Below are 22,907 nucleotides of genomic sequence, written 5' to 3' on the forward strand. Positions count from 1 at the left end.
GATGAGGCTTTAACCATACCCCTGGGCAACCTGTTCCAGTATTTCACCACCCTCATTCTGCAGAACTTCCTCCTGAGGTCCAACCTAAATCTGTCCTGCTCCAGTTTCAAAGCATTGCCCCTCTTCCTGTCACTACAGCACCTCCCCCTTGCCTTATAGAATCACAGAATCATAGAATTGTCAGGGTTGGAAGGGACCTCAAAGAGCAGCCAGTTCCAAGTCCCCTGCCACGGGCAGGGACACCTCACACTAGATCTGGCTGCTCATAGCCATATCCAACCTGGCTGCAAAAACCTCCAGGCATGAGGCTTCCACCACCTCCCTGGGCAACCTGTGCCAGGCTCTCACCACCCTCATGGGGAACAACTTCTTCCCAACAGCCAATCTCAATCTCCCCATTTCTAGTTTTGCTCCATCCCCCCCAGTCCTATCACTCCCTGGCACCCTCAAAAGTCCCTCCCCAGCTTTCTTGGAGCCCCCTTCAGATACTAGAATGCCATAATTAGGTCTCCTGGGAGCCTTCTCTTCTCCAGCCTGCACAACCCCAACTCCCTCAGTCTGTCCTCACAGCAGAGCAGCTCCAGCCCTCTGCTCCTCCTCCTGGCCCTTCTCTGGGGGCAAAAAAAATAGACCTGAAGTGACCTCCAATCACTTCACCCTGAGTGAGAGTGCTCAAGGCTTTGTTTAAAAGTACCTCTTCTATTTTCTTCTGCATGACTTTCCACTGACATTCCCATTCTTTCCTTTCATTGTCAAATCTCTCCAGCAATTCCATCTTCTCTCTATTCCAGTTCCTCTCGGTGCTCTCCAGTTGTTGACGCAGGTCCATGGCCACAGTCTGTGCAACAGCAAGACGACAGCTCTGCTTGCTTCCTTTCTGCCCTGGATGTTTCCTAGAAGTTGAGCAGAGCCAATCTTACTTGGGTTGGAGTCTAGCTGTCAGGGGGAAAAAAACCCAAAACATCCAAGCAAAATTCAACTTGCACTGCACTCAAAACCTTTTGCAATCTAAACACCCACTGCTAATGAACTCTGAAACCATGTCAATGCCTTCTTAGGATAGGATAGGATAGGATAGGATAGGGTAGGGTAGAGTAGGATAGGGTAGGATAGGATAGGATAGGATAGGGTAGGGTAGAGTAGGATAGGGTAGGATAGGATAGGATAGGATAGGGTAGGGTAGGGTAGGGTAGGGTAGGATAGGATAGGGTAGGATAGGATAGGATAGGGTAGGGTAGGATAGGATAGGATAGGATAGGATAGGATAGGATAGGATAGGATAGGATAGGATAGGATAGGATAGGATAGGATAGGATAGGATAGGATAGATAGGATAGGGTAGGATAGGATAGGATGGAATAGAATAGAATAGAATAGAATAGAATAGAATAGAATAGAATAGAATAGAATAGAATAGAATAGTCTTCCTTCCTTTGAGATGGTTCTGTGGTTTGGAGCGTGTCCCAAGAGGCTGTTGGGTTAAGACTTACATTTGTATTCTTCCTGTGCTGCCTATGTTAGCAATGCAAAGTAAGCGTGCAGGACAGAGCATTACCCTCGAGAGATGGCCTTGTGCTGCCTTCAGAGGGCTTCATTTACTCCTCTAAGAGGTAAAATGTGCTGAAAGTTCATTCAGAAGGACACCCATTTGTGCAAGCAGATCATAGAACCACAGGACTGTCAGGGTTGGAATGACCTCAAGGATCATCTGATTCCAAACCCCCTGCCATGGGCAGTGATGGATAGGATAGGATAGGATAGGATAGGATAGGATAGGATAGGATAGGATAGGATAGGATAGGATAGGATAGGATAGGATAGGATAGGAGAGAAGAGAATAGAATAGAATAGGCCAGGTTGGAAGAGACCTTTGAGAACATCAAGTCCAACCTATCACCCAGCACCACCTAATCAACTAAACCATGGCACCAAGCACCCCATCCAGTCTCTTCCTAAACACCTCCAGGGATGGGGACTTCACCACCTCCCTGGGCAGCACATTCCAATGGTCAATCTCTCTCTCTGTGAAGAACTTTTTCCTAACCTCCAGCCTAAACCTCCCCTGGCACAGCTTGAGACTGTGTCCTCCTGTTCTGGTGCTGGATGACTGGGAGAAGAAACCAACCCCCACCTGGCTACAACTTCCCTTCATGGAGTTGTTTGATCCCCCAAACTTGTATGGCTGCTTATGATTCTCTGATTTCCTCCTGACATAACTTCTGAGAGGAAAACTCAACCTTTATTGACATCAGCAGCTGGCTGGCTACAGAGTTTTGCTGCTGTTGTGTTGTTGGAATTGTCAGGGTTGGAAGAGACCTCAAGGATCATCCAGCTCCAACCCCCCTGCCATGGCCAGGGATCCCTCACACTAGATCAGGTTGCCAGAGAGTTTTAACTCCTCTTTCTGTGGCTCTTTCCTTTCTTCTTTTTCAAGCTGTTTGGTTTGGGGGTTTGGTTTTGTTGGGTTGGGGTTTTGTTTGGCTGTTTCTGTGGCTTTGTTTGTGTGGGGTTTTATTTGTTTGGCTGAGGGTTTCCTGCTTTTATTTGTTTCACTGGGTGTTGCCTGTTTGTGTTTTGGAGGGGTTTCTGCTTGTCTGCTTTCCCCCCCCCCTACCATATCTGGAGTCCTGGTGGCATACCCTCAGTCTGTGTAGTGCACTGAGACATCCCCATGGGTATTTCATACCTAAGCAGCCCAGGGGGGATGTCAAATGCCACGTTCTACTGTGCTGTCTGGATCAGAGCAGTGTCTGTGCTCTTTCTGCATGTCCTAGTCAAGGTCAGAAGCTCATTACAGCAATCAAATAATCAATTTTGCCTCTGTCATCTGCATTTTCACAGCCCTCTCTCCTCTCAAGTTAAAACTGGTTTACACAACTATTTGAGGTTAACATTATCATTCCCCCCCATGTCTTGCCCATGCCCTTTCTACCCACATACTGAATAACCAGAGGAGTTTGCAGCCAACCTCCAGCAATGTCTGAAATTAATCTGTGGTGACATCAGCTGAGAAGCTATTTTTCAGCAGAGATTAATTAGATTGGATGTGCACAACCATTCAGATGCACAAACCTGCCCTTGATTTCGCAGGGTGTGGTGGGGAGAGAGGGATTGCATTGTATTTCCAACACAGTTTGTCATTTGGATGACTTAAGGAAGTGCTAAAGGTGTTTGTCCTGCTGTATGTCACAGGAGTGTGCACTTGGTACAGGAAAAGAAGTGACAATTGAGTGAGTGAAAGAGAGGGGGAAAGGAAAAGGAAAGGGAAATGACAGGGAGAAAGAGTGAAAGAAAGAGGAAAGAAGGAGAGAAGGAGAGAAAGGGAAGAAGGGAAGGAAGAAGGGAGGAAGGGAGGAAAGAAGGGAAGGAGGAGGGAAGGAAGAAGGGAGGAAGGGAGGAAAGAAGGGAAGGAGGAGGGGAGGGATGGAGGGAGGAAGGGAGGAAGGGAGGAAGGAAGGGAGGAAGGAAGGGAGGAAGGGAGGGAGGAAGGAAGGGAGGAAGGGAGGGAGGAAGGAAGGAAGGAAGGAAGGAAGGAAGGAAGGAAGGAAGGAAGGAAGGAAGGAAGGAAGGAAGGAAGGAAGGAAGGAAGGAAGGAAGGAAGGAAGGAAGGAAGGAAGGAAGGAAGGAAGGAAGGAAGGAAGGAAGGAAGGAAGGAAGGAAGGAAGAAAAGAAAAGAAAGAAAGAAAGAAAGAAAGAAAGAAAGAAAGAAAGAAAGAAAGAAAGAAAGAAAGAAAGAAAGAAAGAAAGAAAGAAAGAAAGAAAGAAAGAAAGAAAGAAAGAAAAGGAGGGAAAGGAGAAAGAAAGAGAAAGGAAAGGAGAAAGAAAAGAGAGAAAAGAGAGAAAGGAAAGGAGAAAGAAAAGAGAAAGAAGGAAAAACAGCGAGAAAGGGAGGGCCAGAGACGGAAGGAAAGCGCCTCGAGCGCTCCCAGCGCTGTCATCCCTGTTCAGTTGATTTATCTGATGCCTGCTCTGAAGAAAGTGACCCAACCAAGTTTTTCTCTTAACTTCCACGAGCACCACACTGCACACAAACAACACTGGAGAGCTGTTTAAATAGCTGTCTGCCACCTTAGCCACTTCCCTTCCTCTTTAAGCCTTAGCTGCTCAAAGCCACTGGTTCACCACAAGCCACGACTGTACCTTGCACGGAGTAAGAAACCCTCCCGAAGTTTTTCAGTCGGTTTCTAAGCAGCAGCGGAAGCAATGAAACGCATGGCTAGCTGGGATCCAGTCCTGTGAATCTTGATCTTTAAGAGAAAGAAGAAAGCTCAGCAAGGCACAGCCTGTCCAGCATTGGCAAACCCCCCTTTGAATTAACGCCGCCGCTCTCGCAGGCTGCAGACCAGTTCCCTCCAGCAGCATCCCAGCAGCTGGCTTCCACGTGACGTCAGCGCTCAGAGGATGGCTTTCAAGCCATCTCCTCTTCCAACCCCCAGCCCTTGTAACTTTAGATCTCTCCTCCTATTTTGTGTAAACAACTCCCAAGCCCAGGACATTTTTAGGTTTCCATAGTGCAGCCCAGTCTTTGCAGCCTGCCAAAGCGGCCAGGGTGAGCAGTGAAGCCCTGACAATAGGCAATTGGAGGTTGCTTTTATTAGCACCCACCCTGTGCAGGAAGATTCTCTGCTGCCTTCCAGACCCCTTTTATTTTGCAGGCTTCTGATTTTCAGGATGAGCATTTGGGGCTGTGCAACTTGGTTGTGAAAAAGGAGAGCTTGCTCCAAGCAGCAATTCTGTTGTTTGACAGCAATCTGAATGAGCTCAAAGCAAACCACTCCCCCCCCCGCCTAAAATCATTTCCTGTACTCCAAATATGCTGTCACTTATCACAGAATCATAGAAGCACAGAATCATAGAAGCACAGAATCATAGAAGCACAGAATCACCACGGTTGGAAGAGACCTCAAAGATCATCAAGTACAATCCATGAGGTTGGAAAAGACCTCAAGGCTCATCAAGCCCAACCTGTCACCCAAGTGTGACGTGCAGGTCATTGGATGCTGTGTAGTCCTCCTCTCCTGCATTCTGGGAAATGGTGAGAGTTCTCTCTCTGGGCTATGGTGAGAATTATTTCTCTGGGATATACCCAAACCTTCCTGCTATTTTATAAGGTTTCTGGATCAGATTCTGCACTCTGGTAAGATAATTTGTGTTCACAGCAAAGCAAAGCGCTTCAAGCTGAATGGAGAATCTCCCTTGCACAGGAAACTCATCCCTGGCATGAGGCTAGCAAGGAAGGGCCAAAATCACCTCAGCCTGGATGGGAGGATCCATAGCAAGTGTTGGCATGGGGTGAGGGAAGGCAGCTTATGAAACAGAAATGATCCAGCAAGTGAAAGTCCACGGGAGGCTCCGAAGGCAGCAAAGAGGAATTTAGCTGCTCCCCCTGCTGAGCTGCAAGCAGGAGGAGCTCCACTGGCTCCCTGCAGCTCTGCTCACCACAGGAACTCTTGCACCCTCGGTTCAAAGTGCTTCCAGCTGGCATGCTGAGGGAGACCCCTGGGCAGGAGGTTCATGCCCTGCAGGGAACTTGTGCCTGGATGTGTCTGTGGGCAGCGATTTGACACCATCCAGGGGAGACCGGTACTTCAGGGAACTTTTGCCCCGCATGGACCTGGAGGAGGGCCACAAAGTATTTGACTCATGCAACAGAAAGCTCTGGGCAAAATCTGCTGTCAGATGGGTGTCTTCAAATGCACTTAGCAGGAGTGACAGATTTTTGTGGGCAGAGCAGCTGATGACAAGAGGATCAGTGAGATGGAGGGCACGGTATGAGGATTCACACATCCTCTGCCCAGTCAGCACTCTCCTCTTTGGAACAATAAAGCTTGAGCTGTGATAAAATCCATGCACAGCATCGAGATCTTAGCTCTGGGTGCATTTTATAGTAAATACCAAAGCAGGTTTCAGGGCAAAACCATTCTTTCTCCTTATATGGTCTAGCTGTAAGTCTCAGTGTGAATGCATTCCTGGGGGTGCTCAGTCTGCTCCCACGTAACACAAATCACAGCCCTGGGCTAGTTGTGAAAGTCCCAAAGATGAGCTAAAAATTGAACAAAGATGCCTGCCCTAGAAGACTACCCTGGGTGATCCTGCTTGTGGCAGGGGGGGTTGGACTCCATGATCTCTGGAGGTCCCTACCAAGCTGTGTGGTGCAGCAGACAGGCTGGAGGGAAGGGAGGCCATCCAGAGGGACCTTGACAGGCTGGAGAGGTGGGCACAAGCCAACCTCATGAAGTTCAATAAGAGCAAGTGCAGGGTCCTGCATCTGGGTGGAGGCAATCCCAGGCACAAATACAGGCTGGGCAGGGACTGGCTGGAAAGTAGCCCTGAGGAGAGAGACTTGGGGGTGCTGGAGGACAAAAAGCTCAACATGAGCTCTCAGTGTGCACTTGCAGCCCACAAAGCCAATCAGATCCTGGGCTGCAGCAGGAGAAGTGTGGCCAGCAGGTCGAGGGAGGTGATCCTCCCCCTCTACTCAGCCCTGGTGAGACCCCACCTGGAGTACTGTGTCCAGTTCTGGAGCCCCTATTACAAGAGGGATGTGGAGGTGCTGGAACGTGTCCAGAGAAGGGCCAGGAGGATGATCAGAGGGCTGGAGCATCTCTCCTGTGAGGACAGACTGAAGGAGTTGGGACTGTTCAGTCTGCAGAAGAGAAGGCTCCGAGGTGACCTAAGTGTGGCCTTCCAGTATCTGAAGGGGGCCTACAGGAAGGCTGGGGAAGGACTTCTGAGGATCTCAGGTAGTGATAGGACTAGGGGGAATGGAATGAAGCTGGAGGTGGAGAGATTCAGGCTAGATGTGAGGAGGAGGTTCTTCACCATGAGAGTGGTGAAACCCTGGAATGTGTTGTCCAGGGAGGTGGTCGAGGCCCCGTCCCTGGGGGTGTTTAAGAGCAGGCTGGATGAGGCTGTGGCCAGGCTGATCTAGTGTGGGGTGTCCCTGCCCGTGGCAGGGGGGTTGGAACTAGATGATCCTTGTGGTGCCTTCCAACCCTGAATGAAACTATGAAACTATGAAACTATGAAACTTCCACCAGTTGTAATACACAACTGAATGCTCCTTGAGGAGTTGCCCAGGCTCCAGGCTCTGAGGCTTTACAAATTGCCTGTTCACAAAGCGTGAAGTGTGACTCTCTTTTGGCCAGCTGACACAGCTGGGAGCAGAAGGGAGCCCCCAGCTGCAGGCTGGGTGTCACAGCACAGCCTCCTCCCCAAAGCCAGCATAGCTGCATGACAAGTGAAGACAGCCTCTGGACACGTTGGTTTACTCTCACCCACCAGCGCAAGCTAACTCAGTGTCCCTCATCCTGGGTTGCAAACTCTTTGAAGTAAAGCACAGCAAAATGAAAGAAAACAATGGGACTCAATCCCAGGCTGGAGTTTTGACTTGGGCAAAGCTTTCCATGCCTGTCAGCATGAGGAAGGAGAAATGTGTGAGACTGAGGGCCTCATCAGGAGCCAAGAGCTGGCCCCTCACTCCTAGGTCGAAGGGCCATGTTAAAATCATCCTGTTCTGTGTGGTCTGCCCTAGGTCAACCTGCTCTGACAGGGGGGTTGGACTTCATGATCTCCAGAGGTCCCTTCCAGCCCCCCCCCATTCTGTGATTTTGTAATGTGTGAAACTGCACCAGATGATCCTTGGGCTCACAGGCTCACAGCATGTTAGAGGTTGGAAGGAACCTCTGGAGATCTTGGAGTCCAACCCCCCTGCCAGAGCAGGAGCATAGAATCCAGCACAGGTCACACAGGAACACACCCAGACAGGGATTGAAATTCTCCAGAGAAAGAAGTTCCACAACCTCTCTGGTGAGCCTGTTCCTGTGCTCTGTGACCCTCACAGTGAAGTTCCTCCTCATCTTGAGGTGGAACCTCCTGTACTGGAGTTTATATCCACTGTCCCTTGTCCCAGTGCAACTTGGTTTATTGCTTAGGACACCCTGGAGAGTAGCAGCAGTGACTTTTGCATTTGAGGAAAGGTTATCCAGCAGAGATATTCCCTGCCCTGTAGCAGCAGCACACAAAGCAGCAAGTGTGGCTTTTAGGCCTCTGTCAATAAATGCTGGAAGGCTGTTAGAATCATAGGCATTTAGGCTGGAAAAGACCTTCAGGATCATCAGGTCCAACCATTAATCCTACTCTACCAAGTCCACCCCTAAGCCATATCCCCAAGCACCACATCTACACAACTTTTAAACACCTCCATGGATGGTGACTCCACCACCTCCCTGGGCAGCCTGGTCCAATGCCTGACAACCCCTCCAGTGAAAAGGTTTGCCCTGTTATCCAGCCCAAACTTCCTCTGGTGCAACTTGAGGCCATTCCTTCTTGTTCTGTCACCAGTTACTTGGGAGTTACAGGCTTCCTCCACCTGACAGGCTGCTTCCATACCTGCTGCCAGAATAGGATAGGATAGGATAGGATAGGATAGGATAGGATAGGATAGGATAGGATAGGATGCTAGGATTGGATAGGATAGGACAGGATGCTAGGATAGGATGCTAGGATAGGATAGGATAGGATAGGATAGGATAGGATAGGATAGGATAGGATAGGATAGGATGCTAGGATTGGATAGGATAGGACAGGATGCTAGGATAGGATGCTAGGATAGGATAGGATAGGATAGGATAGGATAGGATAGGATAGGATGCTAGGATTGGATAGGATAGGACAGGATGCTAGGATAGGATGCTAGGATAGGATAGGATAGGATAGGATAGGATAGGATAGGATAGGATAGGATAGGAGGATAGGATAGGATGCTAGGATAGGATGCTAGGATAGGATAGGATAGGATAGGATAGGATAGGATAGGATAGGATAGGATAGAATAGAATTAACCAGGTTGGAAAAGACCTTCAAGATCATTAAGTCCAACCTATCACCCAACACCATCTAACCAACTAAACCACGGCACCAAGTGACTCATCCAGTCTCTTCTTAAACACCTCCAGGGATGGTGACTCCACCACCTCCCTGGGCAGCACATTCCAATGGCCAATCTCTCTTGCTGGGAACAATTTCCTCCTAACATCCAGCCTAAACCTCCCCTGGTGCAGCTTGAGACTGCAGACAGACCTCTTGTTCTGTTGGTGAGAAGAGACCAACCCAGCTACAACCTCCCTTCAGGTAGCTGTAGACAGCAATAAGGTCTCCTCTGCACCTTGGTAATCTGGGCAAAGCCATCAGGAGTGCAAAGCCATCCACTGGGAAATAAGCAGAAGGGAAGAGAAAGTCTGTTGTGCTCTTCTGAAATGGCAGATGACTTCAGTGGAGAAACAGAGCCAGCAAAGTGTTATGTCATGCCACTTCTCCAAGGTTACATTGGAAATCAGTGGCAGATACTTTAGATGTTTACTTTAAATAGAGCCACTGTAATATTCCCCATAGGCAACTGCCTGTGTAATGGCAAAAGTTGGGTTTTGAATATCACTTCCCCTGGCATTCAATCAGAGACAGAAATGTAAGCCAATGGGAATTACGTCCCTGACACTGATGCCTTTGGAAGTCTCCTACTCACCTCTCAAATTCTGGGGTGATTAAGGAGAAGGGCATCAAATATCCTAAAGCTCTGCTTGTTTTTGTAAACAACTTGCCAGGTTCATGTGCAGTTCAGCTCTATTTAGAATGCAGCCAGCCAGCCATGATTTGGGCAATTTGCTCTTTTCCAGCTGCCAGGCATGTTTCTGCACCACAGCACCTGCTCCCCTCTGGTTTGGAGTCTAAGCCACTGGTGACATGTGTCAGCAGACACTTACCCTGTCTCTGAACTGCAGCTTCAGGCAAGGATATTTTGGGTTGAAAGAAATATCTCAGCTCCTGGAGAAGATGATCATTCTGCTATCAAGGGAGTATTTGTGGTGGTATTTTGTCAGGGAATTCAGACAAACTCTGAACAGGAAATTAATTTCATTGGCTTTACCTGGCTGCATTCATAGAATCATAGAATCAGTAAGGCTGGAAAAGACCTCAGAGATCAAGTCCAACCTGCCATAGTATCATAGTATCAGTCAGGGTTGGAAGGGACCACAAGGATCATCTAGTTCCAACCCCCCTGCCATGGGCAGGGACACCCCACACTACATCAGGCTGCCCAGAGCCTCATCCAGCCTGGGCTTAAACACCTCCAGGGATGGGGCCTCAACCACCTCCCTGGACAACCCATTCCAGGGCTTCACCACTCTCATGGGGAAGAACTTCCTCCTCACCTCCAGCCTGAATCTCCCCACCTCCAGCTTCATTCCATTCCCCCTAGTCCTATCACTACCTGGGATCCTGAGCAGTCCCTCCTCAGCCCTCCTGTAGGCCCTCTTCAGATACTGGGAGGCCACAATGAGGTCACCTCGGAGCCTTCTCTTCTGCAGACTGAACAGCCCCAACTCCTTCAGTCTGTCCTCATAGGAGAGGTGCTCCAGCCCTCTGATCAAAGCCCTCCAGCCCAAAGCTGATCCAGCCCTCTGACCCCCAACACCTCCTGACTAACTGGCTTCAAGTGCCACATCCAATCCCCTCTTGAACACCTCCAGGGATGGGGACTCCACCACCTCCCTGGGCAGCACATTCCAATGGCTAACAACTCTGAAAGGAAAGAAATGCACCTAGTTTCTAAATGATCTAAAAACTCCTTGGCAGCATTGCTGCTGATTTACCCAAGTGTAAAACTGTCAGAATTGGATCTACAGATGCAAGATCAATTCTTCCACAATATCTCTGCACCTGGAGAAGATGATCAGTCTAGTACCAGGGGAATGATTCAGTAGCAGGAAAAGGTAATATTTATATAGGTACTTTGTCAGGGCATTCATAGAATCACAGAATCACCAAGGTTGGAAGAGACCTCAGAGATCATCAAGTCCAACCTGTCACCACAGACCTCATGACTAAACCATGGCACCAAGTGCCACATCCAATCCCCTCTTGAACACCTCCAGGGATGGGGACTCCACCACCTCTCTGGGCAGCACATTCCAATGGCCAAAGACTCTCTCTGGGAAGAACTTCCTCCTCACCTCCAGCCTAAACTTCCCCTGGCACAGCTTGAGATGGTGTCCTCCTGTTCTGGTGCTGGCTGCCTGGGAGAAGAGACCAACTCCCTCCTGGCTACAACCTCCCTTCAGGTAGTTGGAGAGAGCAAGAAGGTCTCCCCTGAGCCTCCTCTTCTCCAGGCTAAGCAACCCCAGCTCCCTCAGCCTCTTCTCAGAGGGCTTGTGCTCAAGGCCCCTCCCCAGCCTCATTGGCCTTCTCTGGACACATTCAAGCGTCTCAATGTCCTTCTTAAACTGAGGGGCCCAGAACTGGACACAGAACCCTAGAATTGCTTGGGTTGGAAAAGCCCTCTAAGGTCATCCTAAAACCCCCACGGCCATTAAACCGTGTGCCAAAGCGCCATGTCCACACGTCAGGGATGCTGGCTCCACCACCTTCCTGGGCAGCCTGTTCCAATGCCTGACCACACTTGCAGCTAAGAGATTTTTCCTCATCTCCAACCTAACCCTCCCCTGGCACAATTTCAGGCCTTTTCCTCTCCTTCTATCACCTGATCCTAGGGTGAAGAGCCCAACCCCCACCTCACTTCAACCTCGTTTCGGGGTATTGTAGAGAGCAATGAGGTCTTCCCTCAACTTCCTCTTCTCCAAATTCAATGAGACTAATGTAATTAAATTTATCTGGCAGCATTAGGGGATAAAGATGCACCTGGCTTCTAAATGGCACAAAAATTGGCTGGCACCACTGCTGCTGATTTACACACTTGTAAAACGGGAAGCTGTGTAAAAATGGAGCACATACAGAAGTGGATCTGTAGATCCAATAACAAATTGGATCCAATAAAAAATGGGAACAACAGATGCAGGACCTCTTCTTTCTGAAAGAACCTGGAATGAGCTCCCTGGCAACACAGGGAAGCAGAAATTTCACCTTTCAGAGAAGCAGACTCGAGGCTGTCTCAGGGTTCAAATTCAGTAACACTTTGGACGGAGGATGAATAATTTGCCAAAGTGGGAAGTGTGGATCTGCTGTTGGCTTAAAAAGTGAGGTCTGGACTGGTAGGGAAGCTGGCATTACCCAGCTGGTTACCACATAAAAGCAAAACCTTGCATTCTTCTGGCTCTTCAGAAGGAGCAGCTCTGCTGCAGACAGAGCCCAGCGAATCAGCAGTGCTCTGCCTGCCTCCCACGCACTCCTGCGACAGGATCTGGATGTGTCCAGCTGCATTTACTCACTCACCTGTGAGCTGGACTTTGCCTGCCCCTGGGGAGACTCTGCCTCCCCTCTTGGCAAGTAAAATTATTGTATTTCTTGCTGAGACCAAGGTAGCTCAGTTTGGCAAGGCACAGAACATTTATTACTTTGGCTAGAGGTTATCTTCTGCTACGGAGAGATGTCCACGATTAGCTTTCTTGGCAGCTTTTAAGCCAGTGAAAAATGGAGAGCTGTGAATTTCCCTGGGGGTGCAAAACAGAGAAGCAGCTCCAATCAATGCCTTCAAGCTGAAGGCAGAGAAGGACATGAAAAACATCTCATCCCTTATGGACATTTCTCTTTCCTGAGGTTTGCAGGGAGTGTTCACTATTCTCCTTGCTCATCAAAGACTGTGGGGAGCTTCTAAAGCCATTTTGGAAGCTTTAACTCCTGCTTTTCAGAAGCTGCCTGTGCAAGAGCTCCCTAAATGTCCCAAAATGTTCTCAGCTTTGCTTTGCTGATTTCTGACAATTAGGAGAAGAAAAGCCCCAGCTCTATCCATGAGACATCACTGTGGGAAATCAGTGGGTTTCTAACTGCCCATCCTGTGCAGTTGGCTCAAGAGGCTCAGCCTCACCTTTTCTGACTTCGGAGAAAGAAGCAACTCTTTCCCAGTTCCTTTCAAGGTCACAGAATCCTAGAATGGCTCAGGATGGAAGGGACCTCAGAGATCATCTACTCCAACCTCCTCACCATGGGCAAGGACACATCTTGACAAGACTTGGCTGATCAAGGCCTCATCCAATCCGGCCTTGGACACCCCCAGGGAGGAGGCATCCACAGCCTCCCTATCCCAGTGTCTCACCACTCTCATACTGAATAACTTCTTCCTCAGATCCAGTCTAAGCCTGCTCTCCCTCAGCTTCAAACCATTCCCCCTTGTCCTGTCTCTAGACACTCTGATGAGAAGTCCCTCTCCAGCCTTCCTGCAGGGTCTCTTCAGTCATTGAAAGGCAGCTCTAAAGTCCTCCAGGGTCCTCTCTTCTTCAGGCTGAACAACCCCAGCTCCCTCAGCCTGCCCTCATTCAATGTATGAATTCAGTGTATTAAACTTTCCTACTACTTTACCTTACACTATTACTGATTCACTCAGTGTAACCCAAACTCTCTCAACTCATCTTTATTACATACAAGGGTGAGAAAGGAATAAGCAAGTGTGGGTTAAAATCTGTAAGCTTAGAACTTCAGCTCAGATTGAAGCAGGGTTGATTTTTTTCTCTCTTAATGGGATTGTGCCAGCAACATGTAAGAAAACTCAGATGATCTTTTCTTCCCCTAAGGGGGAGAGGCAAACAAAAATAAACTCCAAACTTCTCCTGCTAAGATCTGATACGACAAGTTTCAGCCTCAAATGATTCTACTTTTGATGTCCCAACTGCCAGTTCATCAGGGGGGGTTGGGGGAGAGGGGGAAACTTCTCACAGCAGTGACTGAGAGAAAAGCAGCAAAAGGATCTTGGCCAAGTGGTTTGAGAAATATCTTTACAGTTACAGGAATCCACTGTGAAGGACAATCTGCTTGAACACGTCTTGGCATAACCTTGCAATAGAATCATAGAGCCATAGAATCAATAAGGTTGGAAAAGACCTCAAAGATCATCAAGTCCAACCTGGCACCCAACACTTCATGACTAACTAAACCATGGCACCAAGTGCCACATCCAATCCCCTCTTGAACACCTCCAGGGATGGGGACTCCACCACCTCCCTGGGCAGCACATTCCAATGGCAAATTACTCTTGCTGGGAAGAACTTTCTCCTCACCTCCAGCCTAAACGTTCCCTGGCACAGCTAGAGACTGTGTCCTCCTGTTCTGGTGATGTTTGCCTGGGAGAAGAGACCAACCCCCACCTGGCTACAACCTCCCTTCAGGGAGTTGGAGAGAGCAAGAAAGTCTCCCCTGAGCCTCCTCTTCTCCAGGCTAAGCAACCCCAGCTCCCTCAGCCTATCCTCACAGGGCTGTGCTCCAGACCCCTCCCCATTGCCCTTCTCTGGACACACTCAAGACACATTCAAGTCTCTCAATCACAGTCTCACAGTATCACCAAGGTTGGAAGAGACCTGAAAGATCATCGAGTCCAACCTGTTCAATGTCCTTCTTAAACTGAGGAGCCCAGAACTGGACACAGGACTCAAGGTGTGACCTAACCAGTGCTGAGCACAGGGCACAATGACTTCCCTGCTCCTGCTGGCCACACTATTCTTGATGCAGGCCAGGATGCCATTGACCTTCTTAGCCACCTGGGCACACTGCTGGCTCATGTTCAGCTGCTGTCAACCAGTACCCCCAGGTCCCTTTCTGCCTGGTGCTCTCCAGCCACTCTGACCCCAGCCTGTAGCACTGCATGGGGTTGTTGTGGCAGGGACACCTCCCATTAGCTCAGGTTGCTCAAGGCCTCATCCAACCTGAGCTTGAACACCCCCCAGGGAGGGGGCATCCACAGCCTCTCTGGGCAATCTGCTCCAGTGTCTCCCCACCCTAACTGGAAAGAATTTCTTCCTAATCTCCAGTCTCAGTCTCCCCTCCTCAAGCTCAAATCCATTCCCTCTCATTCTATCACTACAAGGTGGTAAAGTCACCATCTCTGGACATGTTCAACAAATATCTGGACAAGGCACTTGTGGACATGGTATAATGGCCATGATGGTCTTAGGCTGTTGGACTTGATGATCTTGGAGGGTTTTATAACCAAAATAATTCTATGATTCTATGCTATGAATAGGGGAGGTTTAGGCTGGATGTTAGGAAGAAGTTCTTCACAGAAAGAGTAATTGGCCATTGGAATGTGCTGCCCAGGGAGGTGGTGGAGTCACCATCACTGAAGGTGTTTAGGAAGAGACTGGATGGGTGCTTGGTGCAATGGTTTAGTTGATTAGGTGGTGCTGGGTGATAGGTTGGACTTGATGATCTCAAAGGTCTTTTCCAACCTGGTTAATTCTATTCCTATTCCTATTCCTATTCCTATTCCTATTCCTATTCCTATTCCTATTCCTATTCCTATTCCTAATTCTATTCTATTCCATTCCATTCCATTCCATTCCATTCTATATGAAACCTAACTTTGAGCCACCTGAGTATAAATCAGAGCAGCTGAGGAACTTCTCACATTTACTGTGGGTCTGACAGTCTCTTTAAGCAGGACACCACCTCACATGTACTGATTACCATTTCCTTTGGAATTATCTTGCCAATTACAAAATAAATAATAACAGCATCCCCTGGCAGGCAAAAATATTTGGCCAGGTTGAATGAGGCCTTGAGCAACTTGGTCTAGTGGGAGATGGCCCTGCCTTTGGCAGGGGAGTTGGAACTAGATGATCTGCAAGGCCCCTTCCAACCCAAACCACCCTATGAATGTGTGAATAAATCAAGGTTAGGGGATTTAACCAATAAAGTTTACTACATCTGCAGAGTATGCTGAGGGAAAGCTAGGCAAGGAGAAAGACAAAAGCTTTGTTTCATATTGAATACTGTGAGTTTGCCTTTCTTTCTCTTCTCATCAAATAAATTTGAGTGCCCAACTTCGGCATCCCTCTGAGGGGTTTCTCCCTGCTATTTCAGGTAGCAGAGCAGAACCCAAGCACAGAGCTGAACTGTTCTCACTGGGGAATGATAAATCAACAGGAATCCTTACTGCCAGCTGCTACACCCTCAGTAAGTCTGCAGATGACACTACACTGGGAGGGAGAGTCCATCTGCTTGAGGGCAGGAAGGTTCTGCAGAGGGAGCTGGCCAGGCTAGCTCCACAGGTGAAGGCCAATAGGATGAGATTCAACAAGGCCAAGTGCTGGTCCTGCACTTGGGTCACAACAACCCCAGGAACACTCCAAGCTTGGGGCACAGTGGTTGGAAACTGCCCAGCAGACAAGGACTTGGAGGTGCCTGTTGACAGCTGGCTGAACATGAGCCAGTGTGTGCTCAGGTGGCCAAGAAGGCCACCAGCAGTCTGGTCTGGATCAGGAATAGCATGGCCAGGAGGACCAAGAAAAGTGACTGTCCTCCTGTACTCATCATTAGAGAGGACATACCCTGAGACCTGGGGTCAGTTCTGGGGCCCTCACTGCAGGAAGGACATTGAGGTGCTGGAGCAGGTCCAGAGAAGGGCAACCAAGCTGAGGAAGGGTCTGGAGAACAGGGCTGGGGAGGAGAAGCTGAGGGAAGTGGGGTTGTTGAGACTAGAGAAGAGGAAGCTGAGGGAAGAGCTCTGCTCTCTGCAACTACCTGAAAGGAAGCTGGACTGAGGTGGGGGTTGGTCTCTTCTCCCTGGTAACAAGCAAGAGGACAAGAGGAAATGGCCTTAGATTGCACCAGGGGAGGTTTAGGTTGACTAGGAGAAGAAAATTCTTGACTGAAAGGGTTCTTAAAGACTGGAACTGGCTGTCCATGGAGGTGGTTGAATCCCCATCCTTGGAGGTGTTTCAAAGAGGCAGAGCTGTGGTGCTGAGGGCCATGGTTTAGCAGCAGCCTTGGTAGAGTTAGAGAATGGTTGGACTCAATGACCTTGAAAGACTTTCCCAACCAAAACAATTCTGTGGTTCTAACAAGGTTTCATGTGGCCATTCTCCTAGAGCAGAGGGTGCAGCCAGCCTACACCTCTCAGAACTCTCTTTGCCTACTCTGATACCTCCTCCTCATGCCTCTCACTCACAGGGGCTCTGGCTGCTTGCCACGTTTCTGGATACAGAGCTCTCTGCCCCAACCATTCTGATGTTGTCCCCTCTGTGGTGTCTAATCCACACAATGCAGTGCTGAAAACCATTCTGACCACAACCATGCACAAAACAGACAAAAGCTGTGACACACAACTGCAGGCTGCACATCAAATGTGGGTTTACAACTCAGCTCTGGCTAGAACACAAATTCTTCTTCTGGGAGTAGGAAGAGGAAAGGAAAAGGCTCCTCACACCCACTGCATATTTCTGCTCTGCTTCAGATTTGGTGCAAATCAATGGAATATTAAACTGGTTTCCTATTAAAAATAATCACAGCATCACAGAATGTTAAGGGCTGGAAGAGACCTCCAAAACTCATCCAGTCCAACCCCCTTGCCAGAGAAGGATCACCTAGAGCAGGTCACACAGGAACACATCAAGGCAGGTCTTGAATATCCCCAGTAGAGGGAGACTCCACAACCCCCCTGGGCAGCCTGTTCCAGGCCTCTGTCACTCTCACAGGGAAAAAATCCTTCCTCCTGTTTCCATGGAACTTCCTATGCCTCAGCTTCCACCATTGCCCCTTGTGCTGGCACTGGGCATCACAGTCTCACAGTATCACTAAGGTTGGAAGAGACCTCAAAGATCAAGTCCAACCTGTCACCAAACACCTCATGACTAAACCATGGCACCAAGTGCCACATCCAATCCCCTCTTGAACACCTCCAGGGATGGGGACTCCACCACCTCCCTGGGCAGCACATTCCAATGGCCAACAATTCTCTCAGTGAAGAACTTTCTCCTCACCTCCAGCCTAAACTTCCCCTGGCACAGCTTGAGACTGTGTCCTCTTGTTCTGGTGCTGGGTGCCTGGGAGAAGAGACTAACTCCCTCCTGACTACAACCTCCCTTTAGGTAGTTGGAGAGAGCAATGAGGTCACCCCTGAGCCTCCTCTTCTCCAGGCTAAACAACCCCAGCTCCCTCAGCCTCTCCTCACAGGGCTGTGATCCAGACCCCTCCCCAGCCTCCTTGCCCTTCTCTGGACACCTTCAAGTCTCTCAATGTCCTTCTTAAACTGAGGGGCCCAGAACTGGACACAGTACACCCAGCAGAGCCTGGCTCCAGCCTCTGGGCACTCACCCTGCACATTCTCATAAAAATGAATGAGGTCACCCTCAGGCTCCTCCTCTCCAAGCTACAGCACCCTCAGCTCCCTAGGACTGTCCTCATAAGGAAGATGTTCCACTGTAGGAGAAAGTTCTTCACAGAGAGAGCTGTCAGCTGTTGAAATGTGCTGCCCAGGGAGGTGGTGGAGTCCCCATCCCTGGAGGTGTTCAAGAAGGGATTGGATGTGGCACTTGGCGCCATGGTTTAGGAGTCATGAGGTGTTGGGTGACAGGTTGGACTTGATGATCTTTGAGGTCTCTTCCAGCCTTATTGGTTCTATGATTCTGTGATTCATCATTTTTGTGGCTCTGTCCTGGACTCTCTCAAGCAGTTCCCTGAGGTCCTTCTTGACCTGAGGGGCTCAGAACTGGACACAGTACTTCAGATGTGGCCTCACCAGGGCAGAATAGATGGGGAGGAGAACCTCTCTCGACCTACTAACCACAGCCCAGGATGGCATTGGCCTTCTCGGCCATAAGAACACATTGCTGGCTCATAGTCCATGCACTAGGACCCCCAGGTCCTTTTCCCTTTCACTGCTCTCCAGCAGGTCTGTCCCCAACCTACACTGGTCATAGTATCATAGTATCAGTCAGGGTTGGAAGGGACCACAAGGATCATCCAGTTCCAACCCCCCTGCCATGGGCAGGGACACCCCACACTAGATCAGGCTGCACAGAGCCTCATCCAGCCTGGGCTTACACACCTCCAGGGACAGGGCCTCAACCACCTCCCTGGACAACCCATTCCAGGGCTTCACCACTCTCATGGGGAAGAACTTCCTCCTCACATCCAGCCTGAATCTCCCTGCCTCCAGTTTCATTCCATTCCACCTAGTCCTATCACTACCTGAGATCCTGAAAAATCCTTCCCCAGCCTTCCTGTAGCCCCCTTCAGATACTGGAAGGCCACAATGAGGTCACCTTGGAGCCTTCTCTTCTCCAGACTGGTCCATGGGGTTGTTCTTTCCCAGGTGCAAGACCTGCCCTCAATAAAACCAGACACAGTGAGAAGCACCCTTCTCTGTTTGCTTACCTGGAACACCGTGGTGAGCAGGTGTCCTGTTCAGCTGGGTGACTTTTTGGGATGGTTTTCTTTTTGCAGGTTGGGTTGGGGTTTTTTTGGTTGCTTTTGGTAAACAAGTAGTCTTCAGTGTTTTTACAGCAGTGTCTATGACAGAAACTATGTCTCTTGCACTTCTTATCTTGGAGGGTGGACAAAATAAACAAACTGAAAATAATACTACAATGAACAGTAAATGATGAATGGCTTACAGTACAAAAAACAGTGTAAAAAGGAAGACAAGTTTAAATATTGTTGTGTATGAAAGGGATGAAAATAATACAAGGATGAGGATAAGTAAAATGATAGGCTGGAACATCTGGGAAAGTAAATACAAAGACAAAGAGAACAGTCAATTAATGGAATAGCAAGTCCAAAGTCTCAACAAAACAGTGAATCAGGCTAAGCTTGTGGAGGCACCAAGTGCCCATCTCCCATTGGCTTCAGTAGGAGCTCTGCATGGTCAAGCCCTGAAACACCCAATTGAACTATGGCTCTGATTTGTTTGGAGACAACACTAATTGCTTTGCTTTACATTTTGTGTCAGCCCATGCAGTGCTCTGCCTTGAAGCTAATGGCAGCTCCACAAGCTCAGAGCTATTGCTAGATCAGAAAGTGAGCATGCCAAATGCCATTTCTGTTTGATTTCATGCAGTACATGGACAGGAAGGAATTGATTAGCTTCAAACTCACTGCGTCTGTGACTTTCTGATACAAGGAAACAAAAGACTAATTAGTCAGCATAGGAGTAAGAAATAATAGCTTTCAGCTTCATCTGGCAACTACTTTAACTGTCAATTAGCAGTGCAGCACAAAGTAAATGAACACAGCAAGAGATTTACCAAACCACTGGGTAACACCATGAGCAATAACAAGATTAGGCAGCTATAGGATAGCACAGGAAGATGATGGTAGGTCATTGAGGGGGTTTTTTTAACAGCAAAATATCTTGAGCCAGCAAAGAACTTGCTCCTCAAAACCTCTCTGGAATAATCCTGCCTAAAAATGAACTTTAGTCACTGCTGCATGTCAGCAGAGACCCCCCCAGGCCTCCAACTAGATGTAATCAGTTAAAGCAACGCCAGCGTTCAGGCTACTGTATGGCTCTGTGGTTCTGGGAAGTAGATTTGTTTGGGTTGGTTGTCTCTGAGGTTTGCCATATCCTCTGTGAGTTTGGAAAGTCAAGGGGTGCTCTTGTTTAAAATTACTGAGATTTTTTTCCTTTGTATTCATTTAACAGGACCCCAACTAGCAAGGATATGATCACGGTCATTTACTTGCCAAAAATGCTGCCTGCGCTGCCTTCCCTGGCAATGCAGGCACAACTCTGGCAAACGCAGCTGCAAACTCTGAGAGGCAGAAAATCTTCTGCCTCCTAGAGCAGAACCCTCTGAAATTCCAGGAGTCCAAACTCACTCACTGTGGAACCCCCATCCCTGGAGGTGTTTCAGAGAGGCAGAGACAGGGTGCTGAGGGCCATGGTTTAGCACCAGCCTTGGCAAAGCTAGAGAATGGTCGGACTGGATGACCTTGAAGGTCCTTTCCAACCCAAAGGGCTCTCTGGTTCTAAGAAGGATTGAAAATCACGTAAGGAATAGCTCTTTTTATCCAGAATGAAGCCTTGTCATGGGCCACACAGCACATCTGAGGCCTAATTCCCTGGGCAGAGCCTCTTTACCTGCACGCCGTAATAAGTAAAAGTCTACCTGACTCACTGACAAAGGTTCGTCTGTGCTGCGGTCATCCGAAGACTTTGGGACTTCCAGTCTGTCGATGAAAGCCTGGAGCTCTTTCCTGAAGGCCTTCATCTGGGCGTTGATCCTGTAAAGAAGCTCATGCTCGCGTATCCTGCTGCCATCATCTTCCTCATCCATCAGTCCAAAGAGGTCCCCATTAGCTACATAAATTCTGGCCTCTGTTATGATGGTGCTCGTGTCAGCAATTAAGCGATCTATTGTCTTGCCCAGCCGCTCGGCCTCGGAGCGAATGTCCTTCATCTGCTGCCTGTCAGTGAAGCTTTTCTGCCACCCCGCCGGGGTGGGGTAAAAGGACCTGGTGGGTGTCAGGCAGCGGATGTTGCGTACCTCCTCGGAGTCGCTCTCCCCTCCGATGGGGCCCTCCCTCTTGCGGTGCGGGGGGCGCGAGTCGTCGTCGCTCTCTTTCTTGCCCGCGTCGCTTTCGGCGTCGCTGTCCCGGGGGCTGCCCCGGATGCCCAGGTGAGAGGCCAAGTCGTAGCGCTGCATGTTGGACATCAGGACCCTGTTCTCGTACTGGAGCTGCATGACCTTGCCGCTCAGCTCGTTGATCTGCATGCGCGCGGCTTTGAGCTCCTCCTGCAGCGCCTCCGTCTTGGCGCTGTCGTGGTGCCTGGAGCTCTCGTGGGCCCCGGACTTGTACTTGTACTTGTTCAGCTCGGCTGTGATGCGCTTGTTCTGCTCCTCCAAATCGGCCACGTTCCTCCTCAGCAGCTCGGTCTCGTCTTCCACCAGCTGCAAGTGCTGCCGCAACTCTGACAGGGATTCGCTCTGCTCTCCCAGGAGGGGGTTAGCGGTCCCTGAGAAATCGTCTCCTCTGAGATCGTCAAGCTCCGCTTTCAGCCCTCTGTTTTCGACTTCTAGTTCCACTATTTTTCTCCCCAGGATGTTAGCTTCCTCCTCTACAAGCCTCAACCGAAGCTTGAGCTCAGCCTCTCTTGTGGTAGGTGGCCCACCTGCTTCTCCTTTCGGCAAGGGGCTGTCCAAATCCCCGTAAAAGGATCTGTACTTTTGCAGCTCATGTTCAAATCTGTCTTTCTCTTTGTCTATCTTAGCCATCTTCTTCCTCATCAGGGCTGCTTCTTCTTTGACAAACTGTAGCTGGCATTTCAGGTCTTCATTGTCCTCCTGGGACAAAAAGAAAAAGCAGCCTGTGAAGAAACTTGCTGTGAAGCAGGAGGCCTCCAGTGGATGGTCTTAAGTCACAAGGTTAACCACCACAGGTGCACAGCTCTAGAAACTAAGATTTTCCTGCACTGATCAATACATAGATAGAAATAAATACTCAGGGGGAAAAGACTTCTTCACTGGTGACTAAAAGTTTGCACAGCCCCCAGAAAACACATTGGGGAGGGGGGTAGGGGGGGTTGGGGGCACTCATAAAAAATCCTTATTTGTTTCTAGGCTTGCAACACTGTGATAGAATTTACAGTGCTCACAAAGCCAGAAGCCAGCACACAAAGGCTCTAGGATCTTGGGTCACTGCTGCCCCCATTCACTTCTTTTGCTTAGAACACAGGGTGGATGAGCACTGGTGGGCTCCACGGCAGCACCAGCAGTTTGTTCAGCGGGGCTGACTGCAGATGTGGGCTAAGAGCTCTCTGTTTCACAGCACACAGGAAAGAGCAAAGCAAGCAGGCAAGCAAAATGCAAATCTACCAACCATCAGCACAGTTTCTTTTACAAGGGCTTGTAGTGACAGGATGAGGGGCAATGACCACGAAGATGATCAGAGGGCTGAGAGAGTTGGAGGTGCTTAGCCTGGAGAAGAGAAGGTTCCAGGGAGGCCTTAAAGCAGCCTTCCAGCACCTGAAAGCAGCTACAGCAGAGCTGGGGAGGGGCTTTTGACAAGGGCTGGGAGTGACAGGATGAGAGGCAATGGCTTTGAGCTGGAAAACGGGAGATTGAGACTGGAGATGAGGAAGAAATTCTTTCCAGTGAAGGTGGGGAGGCACTGGAACAGGTTGCCCAGAGAGGTTGTGGATGCCCCCTCCCTTGAGGTGTTCAAGTCCAGGCTGGATGAGGCTT

At 49.3% G+C, this 22,907-nt stretch overlaps 1 protein-coding gene across 1 annotated transcript in view; it reads right to left on the reverse strand.

Moving 5' to 3' along the window:
• Nucleotides 1-805: 805 nt before the first annotated feature.
• MTCL3 (MTCL family member 3) overlaps nucleotides 806-22,907 on the reverse strand; it is a 55,777-nt gene continuing 33,675 nt past the window's right edge. The window contains 5 exon segments of the mRNA XM_068170886.1: nucleotides 806-893; nucleotides 4,141-4,247; nucleotides 19,099-19,267; nucleotides 19,819-19,833; nucleotides 20,841-22,007. Of these exon segments, the coding sequence (XP_068026987.1) occupies nucleotides 4,174-4,247; nucleotides 19,099-19,267; nucleotides 19,819-19,833; nucleotides 20,841-22,007 (1,425 nt within the window). The 3' untranslated portion in view covers nucleotides 806-893; nucleotides 4,141-4,173.

Source organism: Melanerpes formicivorus, unplaced genomic scaffold, assembly GCF_026170545.1.
Source record: "Melanerpes formicivorus ecotype bairdi unplaced genomic scaffold, bMelFor1.0.p_v2 SCAF_735, whole genome shotgun sequence".
Lineage (NCBI taxonomy): Eukaryota > Metazoa > Chordata > Aves > Piciformes > Picidae > Melanerpes > Melanerpes formicivorus.